Source organism: Crinia signifera, chromosome 12, assembly GCF_055691185.1.
Source record: "Crinia signifera chromosome 12, ASM5569118v1, whole genome shotgun sequence".
Taxonomy (NCBI): Eukaryota; Metazoa; Chordata; class Amphibia; order Anura; family Myobatrachidae; genus Crinia; species Crinia signifera.
This window is the reverse complement of record NC_139228.1, coordinates 24,988,221-25,008,437: the sequence shown is the minus strand read 5'-3', so window position 1 is coordinate 25,008,437 and position 20,217 is coordinate 24,988,221. Positions and strand designations below refer to the sequence as shown.

The window sequence follows — 20,217 nt, the reverse complement described above, 5'->3', positions numbered from 1 at the left end:
TTCTATCGGTAATTGGCAATTTCTGCGGTAAACACATCACTTAGGCCGGGAGCCACGTCTGTGAGCCACGTCTGTGAGCCTGCCTTATGCTGATGAAGATCAGCCCTAACCGTGTACAGATCATCAACATTCTACTTACTGTGTCAAATTTCATCTCTCTCTTTCTCTATAGGTGGAGCCCATGAGGGCTTGCAGCACTTAGGACCATATGGGAACATCCCCAATATTGTAGCAGAACTCACAGGAGACAACATTCCTAAAGACTTCCGAGAAGACCAAGGCTACCCCAACCCTCCTAACCCATGTCCTGTTGGAAAAACTGGTAATTGATCATATTTATGTTTAGTGAAATAAGATTCAGTAAAGAGCAATACAGTTCTGGGGAAAGTCTTCAACAGACTCCTCTCCGCAGTCCAAGTCAGAGAAGGTACATATTACATGTGGGCTAGTCTGGTCCATGAAGAATAGCCTCGTCCAGTGGCAGCTCCTAGCTCATTAAAAGACGGGGACTGCTGCTGGCACCCGCTGTCGCCGTTGCTCCCAGTCCTGTTCATGGTCCCGGTGGCTGTATAAAGCATGACAGGTGCTTGGCTCGGCACATGCGCCGATACTGCACATGCACATACCACCAGCTTCTATGGACTGCACGGCAAGGCAGGGAGTGGCTTCCTACAGGAAGCCAACTCTAGCCACCCGGAAGAAGGAAACACCTCCCAATGGGACTGCCTTAATGCGGGGGAGACTGGCAGGTCAGACGTCCAATAGGAAGTCACTGCCAGTAATAGTGAAGCCAGTGCAGTCTCTCAGACAGGTGTGGTATAGGGGTCCGACAGTTGGGATCCCAACTGGCTGGACCCAGACAGCATGGCGAGCGCAACAAAGCCCCTTGCGGGCTATGCAAGTCAACTATTCTATTCTCCCTCTATGGGGGTCGTGGACCCCCACGAGGGAAAATAGCCGAAGGCCGTCGGGAACCCGGCTGTCTGTGTTTTGACTGTCTGGATCCCGACTGTCGGGACCCCGTCCAGCACTCACAGACTACATCTGGCTTCACTAAGGCTGTGCAGCTCGGCGGGCATGTGGCCCCTGCATGTAATGAATGCAATGTCCCCCCCCCCCCCCATCCCTGTTTGATGCTGCACTGTAATCCACAAAAAAAATCCTAGTGTGCGCATGCATACATGGCCAATAAAGTTGATTCTATACTATTCTATTTACCTGGGGAGGCTGAAGCCCATACAAGGAAAAAAAACTCCACTGGCCACGTCAGAAAAGAATACGGTTTACTATGAGATTTGCATAGTCTGTTGTGAATTTAGCATTCCAAGGAAAGATTCCCAATGCACTGCCCTTCCCTGTAGCAGATACAAAGTATACGCCTCCCTATAAGCAAATATCTGCAGGTCGGTGTTCATTTACAAAGAAAATATACTTATTGCAAGTATTGCATGTCATTTTATAAAGAAAAAATATTATTTGTTTCAATAGCTTGGTCTCTAGAATATTTAACGACCCCACCCACACCCCAATACCAAATTTCCAGAACCTCAGGTGAACGTGTAGGCGAGACGTCTTGGAAGTTCACCAAGGATGCCTCTTTGAGTCCTCCTTAATTTTGTAATAATGAGTCCCAGGGCCTTTACCCCCCCCCCCCCCCCCAGATTATGGAGCCCTTGAGCAGCTGCCTAAACGTAGTGCCAGCCCAGAACCAGGAAACGGGTACTCCTAAAATACATATTTCTAATTGACAAAGTAAAAGAAGGACAATATTAAATATCTATGTACAGTAGATCAACTAATTCGAGTTCATACATAAAATTCTTTAACAGTTATAATTAATACTAGGTGATTCATCGCGCCCTACGGGCGCTCTTCACACCGTCGTAAGGGGCTCCACCCCCTTAACATGTGAACGCCTTTATGTAGGGGTGGGTGTGGGTGTACTGCAGGATGGAGAGGGGCGGGTAGCGTGTTTCTGCAGGTAGATGCGGTGTGCTATATGTGGTGGAGGGGTAGGTGCTGTTGTGATGCCGGTGGGTGTGTGAGGGTCAGGTGCAAGCGTGCTTGGGAGTGTTGTGGGTGGGGGAGTGGTGGGTGCGGGGATACTGTGGATGGTGGAGTTGCAGGTACGGGGGTGGTCTATGTGGGTTGGTTAGGGGCAGGGGTGCACCGATTAAGTGAGGGGTAGTCTTGGGGTTGCTGTGGGTGTGTGAGCGGGGGTGGTGTGGATGGGGGAGGAATGGATGCGTGGCTATAGCAGGTGGGGGATGGGTGGGGTGGGTGTTGTGTTGTCTTGGCTGGGTGCTGGGGTTCCTGCAGGTTGAGAAGGTCCGGGTTGGGGGGTGCCATGGGTGGGTGCATTAGTACCACAGGTGGGGGTTAGTGGCAGGGGGGGGGGGGGGGTTTGCCACAGGTGGATGCGAGTGTCTGGTGGTGGTGTGGGAGGGGCGGGTGTGGTGTGGGTAGTAGAGTTGCAGTTGCGGGGGTGGTGTCGGTGGAGTAGATGCATGGGTGCAGCACTTGCGTGGGGGAGGGTGGCGGTGCAGCAGGGATTAGAATGGTGGGGGAGGGGTTGGCGTGGGTGAGGGACAGTGTGTAAGTGTGCTGTGGATGTTAGAGAAGCTGGTGTGCCGTGGGTCGGGGAGGGCCGGGTGTGCATCTAGCAGTACACAGGCTAAATGTTGCTATAAGGTTGGCCATGAAGATAATATGTTAGTAAGGCGGTGGACGGGGGTGTGCTGTGGGGGTGCATAGGTGTTGAATGTGAGGATGCGTTTGGTGGGTGAGGGTTAGGTGCAAGGGCTGTATGGTTGGGTGAATGTGTTTGGGGTGTGTGTGTGTCAGGGATAGTGGTGGTGGTTGAGTTGCAGGTGCAAGCCATGTGTGTTGTGTTGGTTAGGTGCTTTTGGTGATGGAGGGGTGGGTGCAGTGGTGCAGCAGTTGAGTGGTGGATGGTTGTGTGTGGGGTGTACCTGGGTGACGGACGGGTTGTGGGTGTGCTGTGGAAATGGGTGAGTTCGTGGGGCATGGGTGGTGGATGGGCAGTGTGGGTGTGTTGGGGGTGTGAGATGGTGTTGCGTGCGGTGAGGGTGGTGTAGTGTGATTGGTGGTGTTGTGGGTGGGGAAGTTGCAGGTTGGCGAATACTGTGTCTGGTGGAGTTATAGGTGGGTTTTATCCCCGTGTGGTGTGTGCTATGTAGCTATATGTTAGTTTGGAGGTGGATGGTGGTAAGCCGTGGATGGTTGTGGTGTGGCTGCGGGCGTGTTGAAAGTGAGGGTGTATTGGGTGGGTAAGGGACAGCTGCAAAGGATGGATGGTTGGGTGAAGGTGTTTGGGGGTTGTGTGGGTGGGTTGTTTGGATACTGGTGGTTGTTGAGATGCAGATGTGAGGGTGGGCCGTGGGGGTGTTGTTGTTTTGGGTAGGTGCTGTAGGTGATAGAGGGGCAGGTGCAGTAATGCTGCATTTTGCTGGGGGATGGTTGTGTCTGGGTGTGAGGGCAGTGTTGGAGTGAGTGTTGCGGGTGTGCGTGGGTGATGGATGGGCTGTGGGTGTGATGTAGAAAGGGATAAGTCTGGTGGGGCGTGGGCTGTGTGGAGGTGTTGTAAATTTGGTGATGGGGTGGGTGGGGTAGGGAACATAGAGTTGGTGTGGGTGGGTTAGTGGCAGGTTTTGGGATACTGTGGGTGGTGTAGGTACAGGTTTCTGGTGTTGTCCGTGTGGGGTGTTCATGTGCGGTGGGAATGAGGGACAGTTGCGTTGATGTTGTGGGTGCTGGGTTTTTTTGTGGTGCTGGTGTGGTAGAGATAGGTGTGTGTGTGTACTGCTGGTGGGGGATGGGCATGTGCACATACAGCAGTTTACAGGCAGAAAGTGCCTATGCTGGGAAATTGCTATGCAGTAGGGGATTGTGTAAAGTGCAGTCTTGGGTCAGAGCAGCAATGGGGTCCCCAGGGTAGCACGTACCTGGGGCTTGTATAGCTGCTATCCGTAGACACAGTCCAGCTGGACAGGGGGCAGCAGTGCTGTGTGGGCAGCGTAAGTACTGTGCGCTATTGCGCCCCCCCCTGTTCCGACTTACATTTTGCGGGGCCCAGGGGGAGATTACCGAAGTGCGCGTTGGGTCTTGGATGTGTGCCAGCCCCGGATCAGCTGAAGGCGCAACCTTGCCTGCGCGCTTAAGAAGGGTGGAGGGAGCTGAGCCACCAGGCAGGACTTCCGTGCACTGCAGCCCTGGAGTATTGCCGATGGCTGCAGTGAGGCAGCTGAAGTGTAGCTTTGGCACTCCATGGCAGGAGGTAGCGGCAGCGGCACATAAGTAAGCTGTGTGCGCCGGGGAGGGGGGGAAGCAGAAGAGCTCGCTGCAAGACCGGCTGCATTAACCCCCTGCACACTGAGCTGTGCGGGGGGTGTGGAGATTGATGCTCCCGGGAACTGGAGAGGGGAGATGCTGGAGGGAGATGAGGGGGGGGGGGGGGTTATGCTGCCGGCAAAGCGCAGGAGTGCGGGCATGGATGCTGGCAGGGGGGGTGTTTTGCGGCGATGTCCTGTGCCGCTCCTACTACGCAGGCGGCGGCGGGTGGCTCACCGAGTATGATGTGAGCTGGTGGGGGTGGCGGCGGCATGATGTGTGCAGCTGGGGGCATCAGGCACGGGCTTCCGGTGGTCACTGTAGATCGAATGGGTAATGTTGATGATCCGAGCGGGTGTGGGGGGTCGTACCTTGCACGTGTGGGCAGTAAGGGGCAAGGAGGGTGGGCGGGGTTAAAGTGCCTGTACAGAGTGCTGTGCAGCCGTGGGGGGGGGGGGGGGTGCTTGGGTGGACATGGGGAGGAGGGGGCGAAAGCTTGCTGTGTAGGACGTAGCCTGTGTAGAATGTAGTAACACAGGTTCTGCAGTGTGGATAACGGTGGACGGGCCTGTCAATCACCCGTGGAACCCCGCCCACCGTTCCCTACACTGCTTTTGAGTGACGGATCTGGCTAAATATATAAGAGATGGTTATGATCATAAACTTAGATAACTTTCTAGATAAGGCCCTCCAGCTGTTGTGAAACTACGAGTCGCAACATGCCTGTTTTCTATTAGGGAATGCTAAAACTATGGCAAGGCATGCTGGGATTTGTAGTTTCACAACAGCTGGAGGGCCATGAGTTGGCCAAGCCTGTTCTAGTTAGTGGCTGCTTCTACCGGGGCTAACGTTACATGTCTACACTATGTAATGTGCACCCCTGACTTATCTGAATTACATATTTTCTCTCCTGAAATGCAAAATGTCAATATTCAGAATGCTGACACCAGAATGCCATTGTTCACAAATAAGTTATCTTTTCTTTGTCAGTTTATAAACCCTAGTTCTGGAATGCAGTTGAAATTGTACCTTTTGACACTGACCGTGTCGACATTCTGAATTTTGACGCAGCGATTAAATACCTTTTGAAACCTAGTCCAATCACAATCGGCGTACAAGTGAAAGCGCTTTGTCTCAGCCGTTGTCATGGTTTATGATCTAGAACAGGGTATTAGCATCAGTCTTGGTCTGCCATTCACCTGTGCCACCTATTATATCTCCGATCACCTCCTCCCAAACTCGTTAAGTGACGCCAATCTGTCTCTGAGTAAATGAACAAGGGAGCAAGTCATTAAGTGGACCTGTAGTGTGGCCATTAACATTTGTAGCCAAAGGCAAGAAGTGAAAGTGTTCTGGGTAAATAAGTTACCACCACAGACAGACGTCCTGAGACAAGGTCATAATGCTCCTCAATAGAGACTGTTGCTTTGTATATAGCTGTCCATAAAACCAGCACAGTAATGTCATTGTATAGGTGCTGGGGAGAGATTGACACTGACCTGATCTAGCTATAAGGTCTTGTGGTCATACAGATGGAGCGCCACTCGCTCTTGCAGGGGATGGCGGAAGATTCGCCAGCCGCCGTAAGGGGACGCGTGCGCACGAGATGCGCGCGTGTTGACTTACAACGGAGCTCCCCCCGGGTCCCTGCCGCCTTGCCGAGGGTCGCCCCAGGTCCCCGCCGCCTTGCTGCCCCCCCCCCCCCCTAACCCTGTCCGTCTCACTGAAGCGGAGACGGACAGGGTGCCCGTCCCCCCGCCGACGGGAAACTGAGATGCACGCGCATCTGTCGGATGTGCCGTCTCTCCGCCGGCGATCGCCAGCGGCCAGATTCTGGCGCTGGTGAAGCAATAGTGAGAGGCACTCCATCTGTAGGAACACATTATATGCCGGACTGTCTCCATGGTGATTGCCAATATACCTATCTTGCCACTGTAGGCAAGATTTGCTGGGCCACCTCCTCTCCAGTTCAGATGCATAGTGGGGAGATCTAGATCAACGGGGACACCAGAGGAACTACTGTATGTGCATAAAGCTCAGTCCCAAGGTGGACCTAGGAACCACTGCTGCACATTCTAGCTAACTGTCATTTTTTAAATGCAGCCTGTAACATAGCAGCTAGGAGCTGATTGGATGGTACTTTATATCCACATTACAGTATGTCTCTCCAAGCTTTGATGCAGGTCTCAGTCTGTAAAATAGTAGTTAGGATCTCATTGATTGGTACTTTTTCTCTCTCCACTTTAGATAATTCCACATCAGATTGTAGCTGTCCGTTTATAGCAGGGCTAGTCAAACCGGTGCTCGAGATCTACCAACAGTCCACATTATCAGACCGAACAAGTTTGATCGGTGCGCTACTATCTGCGGCTGGTACTGGGGTAGTCAAAATCCCAATTAAATATGTGCAAGGCAAAAAAAAAAGTTGTACCAGCGCAGGCTGTGAATAAATGTAAAATTGGAACGGTATCTTTTACAATAAATATTATTAATTAGCTGTAATTAAATTATGGAATTCAATATAAAAATATATATAAAAAAACATTAATATTGTGTCTTGGTCTGCCTCGGGTTGCCTTCCGGATATGGAGTTTTATGGAGATTTATTTAGATGAAGGATATTTGGTGGTCCATATTCCATGGATAGCCCTCAGTGGTGGTGTATGCAATTGTCCCAAATGTTTAAAAGCTCAACGCGTTTCCCTGGGATCAACCTCCCAGCTTCCTCAGGAGCAGAACCTGCCTGTACTGGTTCACCTTTTTTGCCTTGCACATTATCAGACCCCCTAGCTGGTGCACAGGTGCAGTCATTACTGTTATGTTTTCCAGAACACCTAGCTGGTGCAGTCATTACTGTTATGTTTTCCAGAACACCTAGCTGGTGCAGTCATTACTGTTATGTTTTCCCGAACACCTAGCTGGTGCAAATTACTGTTACGTTTCCCAGAACACCTAGCTGGTGCAAATGTGCAGTCATTACTGTTACGTTTCCCAGAACACCTAGCTGGTGCAAATGTGCAGTCATTACTGTTACGTTTCCCAGAACACCTAGCTGGTGCACATGTGCAGTCATTACTAACTGTTACATTTCCCAGAACACCTAACTGGTGCAGTCATTACTGTTATGTTTTCCAGAACACCTAGCTGGTGCAGTCATTACTGTTATGTTTTCCAGAACACCTAGCTGGTGCAGTCATTACTGTTATGTTTTCCAGAACACCTAGCTGGTGCAGTCATTACTGTTATGTTTTCCCGAACACCTAGCTGGTGCAGTCATTACTGTTACGTTTCCCAGAACACCTAGCTGGTGCAAATGTGCAGTCATTACTGTTACGTTTCCCAGAACACCTAGCTCAGGGTTGCCGACCCTCCCGGAATTCCCGGGAGTCTCCCGAAAATCGGGCCCCCTCCCGGTCCCCCGGAAGGGTGGGCAACCCTCCCGGAATCTAGGGGACTCCCCTGAGCCCCCCGAATCGCGGCATGTAAATGCCGCAATCCGCGGGTCTCAGAGGAGGGGGCGGAGCTAAAATGGCACAATCGCGTCATTTTAGCCCCGCCCCCTCCATAGTTATCCGTCATTTCTACAATTTCCGTCATGGGGGCGGGGCTTAATGACGTCACCGTCAAGCCCCGCCCCCTGATCGGGTAAGGAAAGTCTCCTCTCCGGGCTTCTCCCGGAGAGGAGCATTAAAAAGTCGGCAACCCTGACCTAGCTGGTGCAAATGTGCAGTCATTACTGTTACGTTTCCCAGAACACCTAGCTGGTGCACATGTGCAGTCATTACTAACTGTTACATTTCCCAGAACATCTAGCTGGTGCACATGTGCAGTCATTACTAACTGTTGCATTTCCCCAGAACACCTAGCTGGTGCACATGTGCAGTCATTACTAACTGTTGCATTTCCCCAGAACACCTAGCTGGTACACATGTGCAGTCATTACTAACTGTCACATTGCCCAGGGTTCAGAATAGAGAAGTTTTTAAAGAAGGTAGAGCTATCAAAAGAGAAGAAGAAAGAAAGTGTGAGAAAAGAGGAACAACCTTGCATAAAAAAAAGACTTAAGCAGAGATTCAATTTGTGTGCTCAGTTTTCAGTTAGAGAGTGGGGAAAGAATTTGCTGTAGGGATAGCCACAGAACCCATACTTTATGGAATTTTTTAAATTAATTCTTAAGGATGCTTGCCATATATTCCATGTGATCAGGGGTTAAAGTGAGGGGGAACAGGGTGGAACTGAGTTCCACCACCTCTAATGGTGAGGTGGAACATTTTTTACCTGCAGATTTGGGGGAGTTATTTTGTTTCTGTGTAGGCAGAGCCGGCCTTAGGCATAGGCCAACTAGGCAATTGCCTAGGGCATTCTGCTGATTAAAATGATATGCAGCATGCCTATTTTGTGTGTGTGAGTGAGGCTGTTAGCGGCTGTGCGAGTCCTGTCTGTGGGTGGGTTGGTTGTGCAATAGTGTTCGGCATATGTGTAAGGGGCATTATGTGTGTCATGTATAAATGCATTAATAATGTGTGACATATGTGTAAGGGGCATAATGTGTGTCATGTGTATAAGGGCATTAATAATGTGTGACATATCTGTAAGGGGCATTATGTGTGTCATTATGTGTATGAAGGGCATTAATAAAGGTTGGCATAATGTGTAAGGGGCATTATGGTTATAAGGACATTAATAATGTGTGTCATGTGTATGGGGCATTACGGTGTGGTATTATCAGGGGTGCCGAGAAAAAGGGGTAGGGGGTACAAATTACCCAGGCCAAAGTCTGAGGGAAGGGCCCAGTGGGGGCCCCGGGCCCCGTCCCCTTAAGTGACAGCAGCAGCTGCAGCTCTTCTCCTCTGCCCAGCACACCCTGCTTTATGCTGGGTTGCAGTGTGGCCATGGAGGTGCTTAAAATACAATATTTTCTCAGGATTTTTTTCTAATGGTATAATGTGAATAATATGAGGAGTAATGTACATAAGGTAAAGTGGTACTACTGTGTGATGTAATGTGAATAAGGGACACCATCGCATGATATAATGTGAATAAAGTTGCACTACTGTGTGGCATAATTTGAATTGGGGGTACTATTGTATGGCCATGCCCCTTCCCAGCAAGAACACACCCCTGTTTGGGCTCCGCACCGAATGGGTGCGCTGTTTCTATTTAAAATATTGCGGGTAGGAGCACCAAAATGATGACTGCTATGATGAGGGTTGATGATCTTGAGAAAGGGGAGCAGGGTCAGAGACGGAACTAGTGGCGGTGCTAGGGGGCAACAGTCAAAATCTTGCCTAGGGCGTAATTTAGGCTAGGGCCGGCTCTGTGTGTAGGGAAAATACTGACTGCTTTATTTTTACACTGCAATATAGATCTCACTTTGAAGGAAAACCCCTCCCAAATGTAACTCTCTCTGCACAAGTAACATCTACCCCACCTGCAGTGCACATGGTTTTGTCCATTTGAGAAGGAATTTGCCTCTGCGACTGAACCAGAATAAGGGCCAATATCTGAGATAATGTCACACAAACACAATGCAGGATAATATGGATTGCATACAAGAAGCAGCTGATTGTTCTCTATAGATTGCAAGCATGCGAGCAAGACCCTCCTACCCCTTTGTCGGTTTGTTACCACCCAGTTTATTGCGTTTTCCAATTGTAAAGCACAACGGAATATGCTGCGCTATATAAGAAACTGTAAATAAATTGTAACGAATTCATCGCTATTTGGCAGGTAGTCGCATAGACTATATGCCGCAACAATTTGTTTTGTTAGACAACGATGGGAGATCTAGTGGAAGGAGCTAAATCTTGGGGTCATATGAGCGTGTTCTACTAACTGTCACATTTTCCAGACCACCTAGCTGGTGCACAGGTGCAGTCATTACTAACTGTCACATTTCCCAGACCACCTAGCCGGTGCACAGCTGTAGTCATTACTGTCACATTTCCCAGACCACCTAGCTGGTGCACAGGTGCATTCATTACTGACTGTCACATTTTCAAACACGTGCTGCATTCATTTCTAACTGACACGTTCTACAGATCCACAGGTGACCTGGAAATCATGGACTGTTGGTACATCTCGAGAACCGGTTTGGCCAGCCCTGTTTTATAGTATGTGCTAGATAAATGACATCTAGTGGCTGATTGGTTTCTTACACTTGTCTTTGAGCTGCCCAGTAACCTCTGTACGTCTGAGAAGCCCGGCTATGTTTCTCCCATCCCTTTTATACTGTGGCAGAGTGAGAATAGTGGGACTTTTAGCCACCTGTTACCCCACGGGCTACTGAAATGAATGATTCATGGCCACCCAAGGGGAAACTGTAATGTAATGTTTTTCTATGGGACACAGGTGAGAGCTGCCTGGAAGACACGCCTGACACAGCCCAGTTCAGCAAGGAGTACCAGCTGCACCAGAACCTTTATGACCCAGAACACAACTATCCAGGAGTAAATAAATGGGTAAGTGTCTGCTTCCTCTCATTCCTCATAGCCACTGCTATAGGACCCTGTAGTGCTTTCCCTGCGCCTATTAGTTTCCACTGTACGGAATAGTACTTTGTATACGTATATATTTCAGTGGCGTTGATATAAATTTTGACAGCTGTCACGGGCATGATGGTCTGAGTGGCCCCAAATCCAGCCCCTGTTTAGCTGCAGGGCCACCTATCCCTACACTCAGCCACCTGGCAATCAGTTGCGCAGCCAGGCCGGGAGTGAGCCAGTGTGCATTCCTCCATGAGCAGGAGAGGAAAGGAGGTCCCGGCTGCGGTGGCGTGAGCTGGGTGCTGCCTGGGGATGGGACATGCTTAGACAAACTGACATGAGCCAGCCCTGTGGCAGGAGGTGGGGGCGCTGAGGGCACTGGCACAGGCAGCAGCGCTATGCATCCTACCCCTAGGCATTTAATCCCCCTGTCAACAAGTGTGTAAACCCCCCTGGCAATGTGCAGGTAATCCTCCTGGGTGCCCATCGGGATCGAATGTGGCGGAAACCCAAATAGAAATTTAGTCCGAATCGACTGTGGGTACACTACATACAGCTTAGTACATCTCCCTCTTTGTTTAAAAAATGGCATTTGGGGGCTTTGATAAATCTCCTCCATAGATCACTAGAGATGTTGTATTCAAGTATGCGGTACTTGTGTACTATCACGGCGCCCACGATGTGCATCGTAGGGCATCTCATCACATCGCATTGCATGCCATATAGCGGCATACAATACATGTGATGCGATGCGTTTTTTTAATTGTACAAGCACCCTGATGGGTGCTTACAATGTGAAATGGCCCCCCATCGTTAACGGCACCCCCTGTATCCACGCCAACCCGAAGCGTGGTGGTACGCGTCCTCCGACCTTTTCATACCCCCACTATCCACATCGGCGTGTTGTTGATTTTAGATAGTGTGGCGAGCGAATGCGTATTACTTTACATGTATTCCGCGTGCGCTCGCCACGCTTCGGGCTCGGTGGCTCACTGCACTCGCCACACTATCTAAAATCAACTCCACGCCGATGTGGATAGTGGGGGTATGAAAAGGCCAGAGGACATGTACTGCCGCCCCTCGTGGGCTAGCTGCGCTCACCACATTTCGGGTTGGCGTTGAAAATGGGGGGGGGGCATTTAACATTGTAAGGACCCATTAGGGTGCTTGTGCAAATAAAAATCATATATGATAGCATCGCATGCCATTTAATGGCATACAATGCGATGCAATATTTTATTATACAATATTGCGTCACATCGCATACCATCTTAGTGTAATGGTATACGATGTGATGGGCGCCATGATAATACACAAGTACCAAGTATACTTATTGATTGCTGTTATTTTTAAAGTGGAGGATGCAAACTCCATGTTGCTGCTCCTCCTCCAGGAAAGCTTCATTGTCACCACCAAGATGGCCACCGTGGCTACTGCTAAGCATTTGGGGAGTCATCTGTGTGAGTGCCACACTGGTAGACCCATGTTTACCAGCAATACAGGCAGTGGCGGCTACAGCCTCTGGGTGGCAGCACTGACCATACATACATACATACATACATACATGTTTCAAGCTAGAATACGTTGTAGTTTGCATGACGAGTCCTATTTTGGATAGAACTAGAGAGATTAAAGCCCCATACACACCTGACGATCTTATGAACCTCCTATTGTGTACCCTCAATATCGTTAACGATGCATTAATCAATAATGACCCCCTGCCTCGCCCTGCATGCTTGGGCGAGGGAGGTCCCCAGCTGCTGTCGCTCCCTTAGGAGCAAGTGTGTAGGGGCTTAAAATAGCAACCAATCCTCTCCTAGCTTTTATTTTTCAAACAACTTGTAACATGGCCTCTAGGAGCTGATTGGCTGCATAGTTGGTCTCTCTCCATCTGATCTCTCTCTCTCCAGGGTCTATTTGTTAACAACATTATTTGTACTCAAATAATGTGAAAAATGCTATTTACACACCCTTTTCACATTTTTAGCATTGCCTGAATGCAGTAAAGGGCCTTTGATGCAGTTATACTGAAAAATGGCTCCAAACCATTGAATTTGCATTTATTTAGTAACTAGGTCGCATTTTCCATACTTAGAATGGGAAATGCAATATGGCTGAAATTACGTGATAAAAAAAAAGTGGAAAAAACGCAGCAAATCTTTGTGAGTCACAGACAGGAGGACTCCCATGGGAATTCTGGCTTCTGCACAGCTTTCTGTGCCCCTAGTGCTGCAAAAGCCGACGCCTAGGCACTGGTAAGTATTGTCAGCGGTGGGGAGGGGAGGGTGGTGGATTGGTGCGGGGAGAGGGTGGCAGCTGCGGCACATGCAGGCCAGCATTGGGGTCGTTTTTTTTTTTTTAATACCCCGATAGTGCTGCGGAGACCCATGGCGGGGACATCGCTTTATCGCAAGCTCAATGTAAAAGCCCTGAATGCGATAATTTGTGTGATGTAGTCAATTATCCCATTGCCGATGTCATCACAGCACATCCGCATCTGATGATGCAGATGGTGATACATTTGCCCCTCCGTGCTTTGATAAATCCTCTCCCTAGTAAATGTAATTGCCTTCTCCCCATATGGTGATGAATGAATCTAGTTAGAAACCAATTAAAGAACAATCGTTTTGTACTGGGATACCCCTAGCCATGATAAACCCTTCTGAAGAAACTCTCACCAGGAGAGAGACGGTGCCGCTGTGGCCTTGACATTGGGGGTCATTCAGACACGATCGCTCAGTTGGGAATTTGCAGCCTTAGCGATTATCGGAGGTCTGTGCATGCACAATTGTTTGATTTGTGAATTCTCTAATTAGTGTTCCATGCTAAATGAGGTCCTATATCCTGTCATATAAGGAGTGTGCGCATGCAGTCCAGAGGTCTATAAGCCCCGCCAGGGTGAGGTGTTTGCTCTCACAAATTGCACCAATTTACACCTGCACAAGGCCGGCTATATCATTAGGCTGCTGCCTAGGGCTCCGGGATCTGTGTGGAGCCCAGCGAGCAGATAGTCACCACACAGCGGGAAAATGACATCATCAGCCCTTCCCCCCCCCAAAAGCCTGCAATCCTTTGGGGAGACTGCTCACTCATGCAAAATGCATACCTTGTATATGTGCGGTTTTTCGATAATCACTCGGGGATTTTGCCTTGTAAATGTTTGCCCACTAAAAAAAATAATAATAATAAATATTCGAGTTGGCCGGTTTCCAATATGGACTTGGAAAGTAGGTGCGGAAAATGTAACACTTGCAGAAAGAGTTAACCACCAATCACAGAGAGACTTCCAGGCCCCCCTGCACCCTCCCTTAGTGTCTGCGGGGCTGTTGATCACTGCTGATTGGTCAGCCTGCCACTCCCCCCTTCTACTGGCAGCTATAGAGAGCAGCAGTCACTAGGGAAATATAAATTAAACTTCCCTCCCCGTCTCAGCCCCTTGTAGTTACCGGCAGTAGGAGAAATCAAAGTTATGATGGTTTTGATGTTTTATAAACCAATATTTTATAAATGTTACGAAAAAAAATATAAAAATTTTGGATACATTTTGAATAGATGTTGTTGATTTTAATTTTAATATATGACCATTCTTAATTGGATTTTGGGGGACAAATTGTGGTTGACTTTGATCTTGTGGGGGTTTCTTACATTCTTTTGGTCAGAATAGATTGAATATACCAGTGTGAAATAAATAGTTATCCCATCCAGAGAACTCCTTTGGAAATGTTTGTTATTTAATGACAGTGTGTACCCTGAAACCTAAGAGTCTTTATAGCAGAGAAATAAAAAGGGTGCTGCAATTAATTATTTTATACACTGTTATTCTACAGGGAGTTCAAAAAGTCCCTCAGTACTGGCTGTGTGATCAGTATATTGACAACAACATTTGTTGAATTAAATAAAGTACATTTTTAAACCATTTGCTTTCATGAAGAAACATTCTGCAAGGTCTATGATTTCCAACTGGCTTTGTCCATCTCTGGCCTCCCGAGGCTACCAAAGATGGTGATCATTATGAATGAACTCTTTAAACTCTGTGTACAACAATTGCCACTACTCCTCAGAACATGGTATCAATATGATCCAGCCTGGTAATTGGTAGTAAGTAATCGCTTATCACATCACTTCCAGGTTCTGCTCTGGCCTTGCTCCAGTGCATTTTGTGACATCCGCCCACCTATGTACAAATGTCCAATACCCAAAACAAATCTATGTAGCCTATAAGCAAACAGCTCATGATCATATGACCTAGCGGAAGGCAGATCTACAGTTTGCACCACAAGCCCCATACGTAATAAGCCATATTTTAATCTACATTGCTTTTTTTCTGTGTGTATATGCACTATATTGTTCGCTGAGTATTTCAGCGGAAATCGTTCATCAGCCTTAACTGTTTCTGTGTCATTTATTTTCTAGATCATCAACTTTAGTAGCAATTCCGCTGTTTAAAACAACAGGAGATTTAATACTCTATTGTTCTCACAATACTCTATTGTGTCATAATTTATGTATAATTCAATGCTGCTGTGATGTCTTTTTGCTTCCAATCATATGACTGTAGTTTATGAATAAATTGTATATTTTCTTGATCAAGGGGATTTATTACATTTTCTCCGTACATTATGGGAAGTTTGGATGTTTATATTTAACTCCTTACCATCTGAATGTTGTAATTTTATTATGTTTGATTTTTACGGTCGACATATCTGTATGAGCTGTTATTTCTTTTTGCTTTAATAAAATATTTAATAAATAATAATAATACAAAAAAAAAAAAAACAGGCAATAAGACCAATGCATCTGTCTGACCAAAAAATTGTTCTGTCCAGCTGGGTAACTGATATATTAGGTACACTTGTTTCTGAATTGAATACATTTGGGACAAAGACAGATCCCTGCTTTAGTTTCATGGGGAGAAGTTTCTTCTTCCCAAATTTGAATATCTAGCTTTAATCTCTCGTCAGTCTGGTGCAGGAGACAATTATCTGGACTTTGTATGGAAACGTGAAGCGGCGTCGAGTTGGGACCAACTGCTCTACTTACAACTCTGAGACGCGGGAACATATACAATTTATAGAGAACGGAGCTAAAATATTGCTCTGCTGCAAAAGAACTGCAAAAATTAATAAATTAGAATGTATGTATATAAAATCCCTGAAAAATTGTGTTGCAGGCTTTGTGTAGGTATGAGGCAGGTTTGATGCGAACATCCTTGTTGTCGTCAGGGAACGGCGGGCGGGGTTTTGTAAATAAGGGTCCTATGCACTGCTTTCAGTGAGCCGACAGACAGGCGTACGCAACTCAATAAATAGTGGTATAAGTGAATTCTGGGCATTGGTGTGTTGCGTAATGTGAATTGTGAGCATTATATTCCATCAGAGGTAATAAAAAGGAAGCTACCATGTCTGGGGACCCTAAGCAGGGACTCTAACCTCTCCTAGAGCACCTGCTGAAGGGGAAGAGACGACCTCCTGTCAGACAGCATCCAAGGGACCAAAAGAATCCTGCCTTCGGACCCCATCATTGCTACCAGTAGGGACAGGCACAGTGGTGGTGCTGTAGGCAGTTGCGTCTGAGTTGTATATAACATAAGTCTGTGGCCAGCGCCAGCAAGAGGCTTAGCACAAAGGGCTAGGCTAGCCTGGCACACAGCTGCTCCTCGGAGGCGGGTGTGGTACAGGGGTCCGACAGTTGGGATCCCAACAGTCATTAGCCCGACGTCGGGATCCCGACTGGCCGGACCCAGACAGCATGGTGAGCGCAACTAAGCCCCTTGCGGGCACGGTGGCTCGCTACACGAGCCACCTATTCTATTCTCCCTCTATGGGGGTCGTAGACCCCCATGAGGGAAAAAAGTGGGTGGCCGACAGGGACCCGGCTGTCTGTGTTTTGACAGTCGGGATAATGCCTGTCGGGACCCCGTCCGGCACCCCTTGGAGGCAGGACGGGACACTGCAGCATCAGCATCATGATGTTGTGTTGGCCGCATGCACCAACAGGACCAGACCAGACCAAGTGACAGGGTAAGGGGCCGCAAACATTTAATCAGATGTTTTAGTTAGTTGTCGACGGATAGGCAAGCATGGGTTCAAAAAGTTTCAAGCTGCAGACCCATATATTGTGACTCATTCGCCGGCTGGAGCCCTCTGACTCGTTGGGCCCGGGACTGATGACTTCAATGTCCCCCCTGTTGCTGGGCATTAAGGAGCGTTTTTCAGGTGTGATGTGTACTCCTACGCACAGAAGGTCTGCGCAGCCCGTGCTTTTTGTGCTAGATTGCATCGTATCTAGTAGAATAAGCATGCTGCTGTTGCACGTTGTATGCTTTTTGTACTAGATGCGATGCGATCTAGCACAGAAAGAACAGATTTAATCGTTCTTTGTATGGGCACCTTTAGTACTAAAAAAAGAATCTGCACAGGAAACAGAACTTGGGTCTCCCCATCACTGACCTGTGCAGTACCCTACTAGCCCAGTGAACCAGAAATGGATATAATACATGAGCAGCAAAGGCAGAGGCCAAGGCTAGCTGTACTGTTAGCAGAATTCTATATACAGAGTGTACAGACTGCTAGGCTAGACGATAGCCATGAGATCAACCCCTGAAGTAGCAGCTGCCTTGTGTATGTATATATTTATAGATATATATATATATATATATATACACACACATGTATATAATCTAGATGGGGAGCCTGTGGCTCTCCTTACCCACCCAGAGTAGCACAACGCTACCAGATCCATGAGCCAACACCTTACCTGACCCAAAGTGTAGACTCTTCCTATATTTATAAAGTTCTCTATCAATATAGTGATATACACAGAGGCATCACAACTTATGAAAAGCAATCTATATGTGGCTAGAACCTGGGTCTCCCCATCACTGACCAGTGTAGTATCAGACTACTAGGCCAGTGAGCCAGCACAGGATATTATACATTACTAGCAATGTTAGTATATACATTGTTGTTCGGCTAGTTGATAACTATTGAGGAAAATCTCCTCCTTGCAGTAACACCTTCATGGGTCAATGATATAAACAGAGGATTTTGTTGGTTTAATGATTTTGCATAGCGCTATAAAACAATAAAAACCCGCCTAGCTCTGCTGTAGCCGCTCTCCCTACCGGCCCTGTCTGGGAACACTCCGACTGTGCGTTATACAGTACACCGTCAGGGCTACTGCAGAGCATCCGCCACATTCACCACTTAGCTATAAGGATACGACCATCGGTGTTGGAGGGAGGCAGGCAGGGTGGAGGGCGCAAGCTTACAAGAACAGGCAAGGGTTTTCTCATCATCCATGAGGGATCCAAGGTGCTAAAGAGAAACCACCATGGGATTGGAACTGGGGACCCGACTGTCATTGCCAGTATAGAGAGCAGCTACTGGCCCACTGAGCTATACAGGCTACAGGAAGCTTGAGGCTTTTTTTTTTTTAAATGTTATTATTTAGCCCCCATTCAAAATCCTCAGAGATAAAGAGAAGCCACCTTCGGAATAGAACCAGGATCCCTACAGATATGGCCAGTATAATTAGCAACTACTAGGACACCGAGCTATGCAGGATACAGATACACTAAGCTGGACATCTATTTGCTAAGCAGCCTAGACCAAAATCCACAGATCTAAATGGAAGCCACCATAGGAATCAAACCAGTGACCTCAATGCCATTGCTAGCACCAAGACTGGCTACTGGCCCACTGAGCTATATATATATAGCACTGGGATAGAGCTGGCCTGAATACTATTTGGCTTTTTTTTTTGTTTTTTGCTTAGGCTCTTGCTGCAGCTGGTACGTGACACTGAGATAAGTCTCTGCTGGTAGGAAGGATTGAATGTGCAGACTCTGTGGCCTAGTGGTATGATTCCCTGCACATAGTCATGGTGGGGTCGCTGGTTCAAATCCCAGGACCAGTGTTGTTTATATTACCTGTAATTTTCCCCCTGGCTGCCGGGTGATATAGGTAATAGTCTCAGATCATTCTCAGTTGTGTGGTGGCTTAGTGTGCTAGTTACATGGTTCCCTGCACACAGACATGGTGGGTCACTGGTTCAAATCCCAGGATCGGTGTTATTTATATAACCTGTAATTTTCCCACTGGCTGCTGGGTTATATAGGTAATAGTCTCAGGATATACTGTGTCGTGTGGTGGCTCAGCTGGAAGGCTGCCTGGTACTGTGATGTAGCTGCTAATGCTGGGGATGCAGGTTCGTATCACCATCATGGCTCTACTCACAACCTTGTGTGCTAGATCCACATGACACGGAGCACCCAGGGCTAGTCAGAGATGGTTGAACCCTCTGTCAGGTGTCCAGAGTTCGATGTTGCACTGTGTTTATTATTTATTAAGTGCAACATCAACTCCAATGGACGGACTGCAGCAGGACTACACACCTCTCTGCTACCCTGTCCAGGTCTACGGTCTGGGGCTTCTCCGCCTCCTCTCCTCCCCCCTCTCTCTCCCCCCTCACTCTCCCCTCTCTCTCCCCCTCTCTCCCCCCTCTCTCCCCCTCTCTCCCCCCTCTCTCCCCCTCTCTCCCCCCTCTCTCCCCCCTCTCTCCCCCCTCTCTCCCCCCTCTCCCCCTCTCTCCCCCCTCTCTCCCCCCTCTCTCCCCCTCTCTCCCCCTCTCCCCCCTCTCTTCCCCTCTCTCCCCCTCCTTCTCTCTCTCCCCCTCCTCCCTCTCTCTCCGCATCCCCCTCTCTGCCTCCTCCTCTCTCCTCTCTGCCTCCTCTCTGCCTCCTCCTCCTCCTCCCTCCCTCTCCTCCTCCCTCCCCTCTCCCTCCCTCCCTCTCCTCCTCCCCCTCTCCTCCTCCCCCCTCCCCTCCTCCCCCCTCCCCTCTCTGCCTCTCTCTCTCCGCCTCCCCCTCCCTCTCTCCGCCTCCCCTCCTCTCTCTCTCCTCCCCCTCCTCTCTCTCTCCCTCCCCCTCCTCCCCCCTCCTCTCTCTCTCCTCCTCCCTCCTCTCTCTCTCTCTCTCCTCCTCCCTCCTCTCTCTCTCTCTCCTCCTCCCTCCTCTCTCTCTCCTCCTCCTCCTCCTCTCCCCCCTCCCTCCCTCTCCTCCCCTCCTCCTCCCTCTCTCTTCCTCCCTCCTCCTCCCCTCTCTCTTCCTCCCTCCTCCTCCCCCCTCTCTCTTCCTCCCTCCTCCTCCCCCTCTCTTCCTCCCTCCTCCTCCCCTCTCTCTTCCTCCCTCCTCTCCCCTCTCTCTTTCCTCCCTCCTCCTCCCTCCTCCTCCCCTCCCTCCCTCCTCCCCTCCCCCTCCTCCTCTCTCCTCCTCCTCTCTCTCTCCCCTCCACGCTCCTCCCCTCTTCCCCTCCCCCTCTCTCTCCTCCTCCCTCCTCTCCCCTCCCTCTCTCTGCCGCCTCCTCTCCTCCTCCCCCCCTCA

At 48.9% G+C, this 20,217-nt stretch overlaps 1 protein-coding gene across 2 annotated transcripts in view; it reads left to right on the top strand.

Moving 5' to 3' along the window:
• SCG5 (secretogranin V) overlaps positions 1–20,217 on the top strand; it is a 36,212-nt gene that overhangs the window by 12,110 nt on the left and 3,885 nt on the right. For both annotated transcript variants that reach the window (XM_083167722.1, XM_083167723.1), the window contains exons 3-4: positions 173–322; positions 10,702–10,811. In XM_083167722.1, the coding sequence (XP_083023848.1) occupies positions 173–322; positions 10,702–10,811 (260 nt within the window). The remainder of the gene's footprint in view (positions 1–172; positions 323–10,701; positions 10,812–20,217) is intronic.